The sequence below is a fragment of the Rhipicephalus sanguineus genome, chromosome 5 (genome assembly GCF_013339695.2).
Source record: "Rhipicephalus sanguineus isolate Rsan-2018 chromosome 5, BIME_Rsan_1.4, whole genome shotgun sequence".
NCBI classification, from domain to species: Eukaryota; Metazoa; Arthropoda; class Arachnida; order Ixodida; family Ixodidae; genus Rhipicephalus; species Rhipicephalus sanguineus.
The window spans coordinates 16954463-16960462 of record NC_051180.1 but is presented as its reverse complement, the minus strand read 5'-3'; the positions used below and the strand labels follow the sequence as shown (position 1 = coordinate 16960462).

Here is a 6000-nt window from a genome sequence, read left to right as displayed (position 1 = left end):
GCTGAGAGAGGTGTTTGCGTCAAAGGTTCACCCCACACTTTGCAAAGTGTAAGCACTTTGTTTCAAGATTTATTTGTTGTTGTTTTTTGCACTTGTCCTGATTTGGCTGCCAATACAGCGTCTTGATATTTCGTTCTTCACGTGAAACCAATTCCACGCCTGCCATAGCGGTGAATGGGCTGCGGTATGTATTTAAAAATAGCTCAAGACATTTCAAATGACTCAGCACCGAGGCAGTAAGAAACCAGCGACGGAGCTGTTTTTAGTACCGAACATATCAATAGACGATCAAAATTTTTGGACAATGAGCATGACTTACGTCAATTTTTCAAGTTCTCTTTCTTAAAATAGGCCTCGCAGTGTTTTTGAACGAATTGCAATATGCATTGCACACAGATTCACGAATACCGTCTTGAATTATTATTTTAGCTGTCTTTTTCTTCACAGAGAAAACGATGAACAAGGAGTTCCATCGAGGCCACGTTAGGCCATACATTTCCTTAGTTGTGTCGTTCAGCGTATTTTGTTTTCTTGCCTTTTTTTTTGGGGGGGGGGGGGGATATTATAATCGCTAAACGAGGCTCCTGCTTACAGTCGACAAACATCGTTTTGTTGTTGCCATTGAAATCATTCTTTAAGCAATCTGATCCTCTGAGCTGTGTCAATCACCACGTGCATTAGTATATCGATTAATTTTATTTTCCTTCATATTACTATTATTATTTGAACACGTGCACTGCTCGACACGTGGCAAATACCGGGTTGCGCCAGTTCACCGATGCACAAGTCCATTACATAGCGTTATGCTAACAGCACTAGATAACCTATCAACAAAGTGCTAGCTGCAGATATGCGAAAAAGAATACTATCTTTTGCGGCCACTTGGTGAGAAAAAGGAAGAAGCAGACAAAATTGGTTATGGTTGCGTTCGTTCCTCAAGCCCGCGTTCTGCGCATTTATAACCAGAGGAGCGCAGAAAGGAAGTCGCGCGGTGTAATACTGCAAGAATAGCTGTCCACCGTCGCCGAGTCTTTTCAAGGAAAATCGGTCAGTTGGCGCATAGTGACAGCGCCTGAAACATGGACGCTCGGATCCCGCCGCCACTGCTGCTGCTGCTGCTACTGCTATCGGCGCTTCAAGTCTTGTCGATCGCGCTGGCTGAAACGACGCCAGACCTCGCCATGGCCTCCGACGTCGGTGGGAACGGCGACCAGCTGCGTCTAGTGCATGTGGCCGCACTGTTCCGTCACGGGGAACGCGCGTCGCTTACGACGTTTCCTGGAGACCCCAACCAACACTACGTGTGGCCCATGGGACGCGGGCAGCTCACCAACAGGGGTCGCCAGACCATGTACGCTCTCGGAAAATGGCTACGCGAGCGTTACGCGCGCTTCCTCACTCACGACGTGCGAGAGGTGAGGGCATCAACAACTTCCGTTTCTCGGTGTAGGACCTGGCTCGAGGCCCCACTATTCTACAGTTAGCTAAATGATAGAAAAGCAAGTACGTTGTGAGACACAGCCCTTGTTTGTCCTGTGCATTTGTTTCAACAGTATCTAATTGCATTCGCTGTCTAAGAAAAAAAAAATCAGTAACGTTAAGAGATAGGAGGATGGCAGAATGGGTCAGGAGGAATGGGGCAGAATGGGATGGGACCTGGGCCACGTAATGTGTAGTACAGACAACCGGTGGACAGTAAGAGCAACAGAATGGTTACTAAGGGATGGGAAACGCAATCTAGGAAGGCAGAGAGTTAGATGGAGGGACGAAATCAAGAAGTTCGCAGGGATAAAATGGAATCGTCTCGTACAGGATAGGGTAAACTGGAGATCACTGGGAGAGGCCTTCGTCCTACAGTGGACATAAAAAGGCTGAGAATGATGATGATGACTGCGAATCTTCTCTGATGTTCTCAGGTGAGGGCCCGAAGCAGCCCTGTGCCCCGATGCTTCGACAGCGTCGCGATTCTCCTGTACGGCCTGTACCCAGCCGTGGACAAGGAAAGACAATGGAAGCATGGCCAGGACTGGCAGCCGGTGGCCATCATGAGCCCGCCCGATGGTACGGACAAGTACGCAACGCTCTGTCTGCCGCGCTTCCTAGAGAGCCTGAGCGCGCTGTACGCCACCGAAGTGCCTTGCTCCTTGGTTGACAAGCGGCTACCTCAACCGCAAACCGAGACAGCGGCACCGCGGAGATTCGCTACCGCAGGCAGCATACTCGACTTCGTGGCAACTGTGGCCAACGTCACCGATAAGCCCGGTGTGGCGCGATTCGCGGCTACGTCCCGCATCGTAGATGCCCTATTCGTGAACCACGAGAACGGCCTGCCACTGCCCGAGTGGGGCACGAAGCACATTCGACAGCTCTTTTGGCTCAACGAGATGCTGGTCGAGTTTATCGGAAAGTACCAGAAGGACAACATGGCCGGCGCCCTGCTCAAGGACTTCGTAGCGAGCATGAAACCCGCACATGCTGGTGGAGGCGTGATGCTCACTCAGGGACAAGACGAAACCAATAAGGGTCCCAAGGTGACGCTCTACTCCTATCACGACATGAACGTCGCCGGCGCCATTGTGGGCTTGAATGGCACGCTGAGTGGCAGGCCTTCGTACGGAGCCGCCATCATACTCGAAGTGTTTGCTCGCAGCGGCACTTCTGACGCCGCCGCCGACAAATTCGTCAGGCTTTTGTACAAGCTGAGTAACCAACATGCAACTAGCATTCCCGTGGAGGGCTGCGCCGACCCTTGTCCTCTGCAGAAGTTCGACCAGATCCTTGAGCGCAAATTCAAGCCAGTGACAAGGGCGCAGTGTGGTTGGAGCGAGCACCAACCTCTTTTGTGAGCTTTATAACTGAACGTTTGACTGTACGTGGGTGCATTTAAGAAAAGGGATTTAGGAATTTCTAAATTTTGTTCGATGGCCTTTGGTATTATACGATGCTATGATAATATTGGATAAAGCCGCATCTGCTTCTAAAAGTACCGTTCTCGATGCTACAATTTCTTCACTAGCTTAGTTTGCATTGTTTCAGCCCTTGTTTATTGTGAATTAACGCTCGGGAGTTAACCTGAGTTGAAATAGTCGAACCACTAGAGCAAGGGGTCTACAGCAGTGTCGACTAGTATCCTCAGCGTCTGTTATTTCATTCGTTTGGCGCAAGATGTATGATTGTTAATGGTGAAGTTGGAAGAGGCCAAATATTTCTTGAATTTCGTGCTCGCATATGCAGTGGCATCAAAACTTATTACATTAAGCCGTTGCTTCCTTTGCATAATAGCACAATCATTTCTAGCCGATGAACAGGAAGGAGTTGACATGAATATACAGGTCAACTTGCAAGTGAGGATGGTTGCGGAATGAAGGCCTTAAAAATTTTGCAAAACACGAAACACGTAGATTCTATAGGTGGCATTTCTTGAACATTTTGCAACCAATTGTCACATATTCAGGAGAAACGACATGGGAAGAGTTTATGAGAAATCGATCAGCTGTGATTCCAAGACACCCGCCACGGTAGCTTAGCGACTAAGGTGTCGTGGTGCTAAGCTTGAAGGCATGGCTTTGATTCCTGGCCACGACGTCAAAAATGTTCCGGAGTCCCTCACTACGGTGCGCCTTGTGTAACTGTGGTCTTGGCAGGTAAGACAGGAAAACTTCATCGGTTTTTGCTTCGCCACACACTACAGGGGCAGCGAATGCGTAATTCATCGCCGAATGTTTTTCAAGTGGCGCCCCAGAAGTTCACATATTTACTTATATGGTCGTTAATTTATGTCATGTATTCATTCATTTATTTACGCATTTATTCATTTTTTAATTTACTTTCTTTGCTGTCTATTTGTGAGTGGACGAGTGGTGAATTGTGGCGTTTGTCCAATTTCCGTGGCACATACCTGCTAGGGGTTTTCTGTTGAGTAGGTAATTGTTGGCTGCGTAACTGTCCGCGGAGTTACTATATGTTCATATTTTAGATGTGAAGCATCTTATAGCGGAGTTCAATCCGGTGGTGGTGGTGGTGGTGTGCGGCGTGACCACCCCTACTGCGCGTGCGCAAGCCCTCTCCACACACCCCATCTCCCTCTCCACTCCCCCTATCCCATTCCCCTCTCCACTTCCAATTACCCCTCCCCTTCCTCCTCTCTACCTTCCCTCGCCCATCTCCCCTCTCCCTCTCCACTTCCCCCTCCCCTTTCCATCTCGCCCCTCCCCTCTCCCTTTCCCCTCCCCCTCTGAAACGCGGGGTTTACATGCCGAAACGCTGCTTCGCATCGCCTCAGGGCCCCTTTAGCGGGAGATGGTGTGATTTTCTTATTACTCTCATAGTCGCAGTCATATCAACCAATTAGCCCAATTTGCCAGCTGCCGTTTGAGCTCAGTCTGAGTAGCCACGTTCACTTATTTTTGAGAGCGCAGCTCTTAGGCGCCCGTTCCTGGGTTGAGCCGCGTCGCCATCGCCGTCAGTGGCGTAACCGATAGACATGAAAAAATAAAATGAAAAGAAAAAGTACCAAGGATCGCATGAGATTTGAACCCGAGCCCTCTGCGCGGCAGTCAAGTGTTCTACCACAGTGCCACGCTGGCACTCAAAACTCATTTGCAAGAAGACGCTATGCAGGCATGGTGTCGGGCAAGGAATCGCGTTAACCTACGTAATATAGCGTGGCAGAAGAGTAAAATAACAACCAGTCTTTCACACTGCTAATTGCGCAACGAGTGTGTGGTTTAATGCTTCCCACCCACTGCAAAGTGCTCAGCCATAATTCTTCATCGTCATCAGCCACATGCAGCATCGACAATGGGCACATAATACCTTACAGATGTGTAGCGGGTCCCTCGCTTATCCGCAGAAGGACGAATAATGGCGTAGTGGGTGCTGTCCTACTTCACAAAAATTATTATTTTTGGCGTAGTCGATACCTTGCGGAAAGCTGAAACATCAAACACAGTTAGCCTTGCCCCAACACGAAGCTGCGCTCAGAATTCGCATTAGGCGTGTCGTAATCGTCGGTGATATATATTTTTTTAATTTGAAGGCAAAGGCCGTTCATAATGAGGATAGTTTTTTGTTCGCAGGGTTACTGTTCCCAGAGTTACGAATGACCTTGTTGTATATAGCTTCGCTGTAAAATTATTTTTAATAATCGCTCTTTCATGCTCAAAGAAAGCACTCGCTCCGAGGCGAAAACAGGAATCTAATTTGAGGCTAACGATGAACTGAATACTATACACCGCAAGAAAAAAGGCAACGGACTTATCACGTGCTGTCACTGGTCGTGACGTCGACGAAGGCAGCAGTCTGCGTGTCCAAGACGGAATTCTTTATTTGGCCGAACTTGTGGCCGGGAAACGTAAAGTCAAACTACATCAATACACACTGTACGCTGATAGCGGCGAACAGAGCGTCGACCGTCGATAAACTGAACATCGCTGGGATGCGCCGTCTTTTATACATCGCGCATAGATCGTTCCAGCCTTATCACTGGTGGTCGCGCAAGCTCTAGAATAATCTTGACTACTCGCGCCATGTGCGCAATCTTAACAAAATGGTCTACTACAATGTGGAATCTTCCCAGACATTCTGCCGCGCTTTGTGCAAGGCAGCAGCGACACGTGCAATTGGCCGGTAACAGATAACATAGAAAGAAAGGAGCGTGTGTGGCAATATGCACTACTGTCGTTGGCATACTCCATACAGACGAAACAAAGCGCGACACAGAGACACGCACACGCGTGTGTGTGCGTCGCTCTTTGTTCGGTATTGAATGCTCTACATCAATGGAAGTTAGTAAGACTAGCCAACAATAGCAAACTTAGTTAAGATTGTGTTGCGTTTTAATTGTATAGGAGCCTCAGGTTTTCGAGCTTGCAGGAATAGTGACACTTGTTTCAGAACGAACGAAGCGGTGCTTGAATCGCTCGCGCGTGCGTGCCTGTGGAACAGTGCGGCTCATCGAACAACGAGTCGGTATACATGCTCTTTTGTGGGACAAGCATA

At 48.6% G+C, this 6000-nt stretch overlaps 1 protein-coding gene across 1 annotated transcript; it reads left to right on the top strand.

Moving 5' to 3' along the window:
* The first annotated feature begins 1079 nt into the window (after nt 1–1079).
* On the top strand, nt 1080–2846 carry LOC119393291 (prostatic acid phosphatase). Its single transcript, XM_037660226.2, has 2 exons — nt 1080–1415; nt 1917–2846. Exons 1-2 carry the CDS (start codon nt 1080–1082, stop codon nt 2844–2846), a joined length of 1266 nt encoding a protein of 421 aa, XP_037516154.1.
* The last annotated feature ends 3154 nt before the right edge of the window (nt 2847–6000 follow it).

Bases quoted from the DNA above. Each gene is read 5' to 3' on its own strand.
- LOC119393291 (XM_037660226.2), top strand. From the start codon at position 1,080: ATGGACGCTCGGATCCCGCCGCCACTGCTGCTGCTGCTGCTACTGCTA. The intron at 1,416-1,916 runs GTGAGGGCATCA...TGATGTTCTCAG, and splicing joins TCACTCACGACGTGCGAGAG to GTGAGGGCCCGAAGCAGCCC.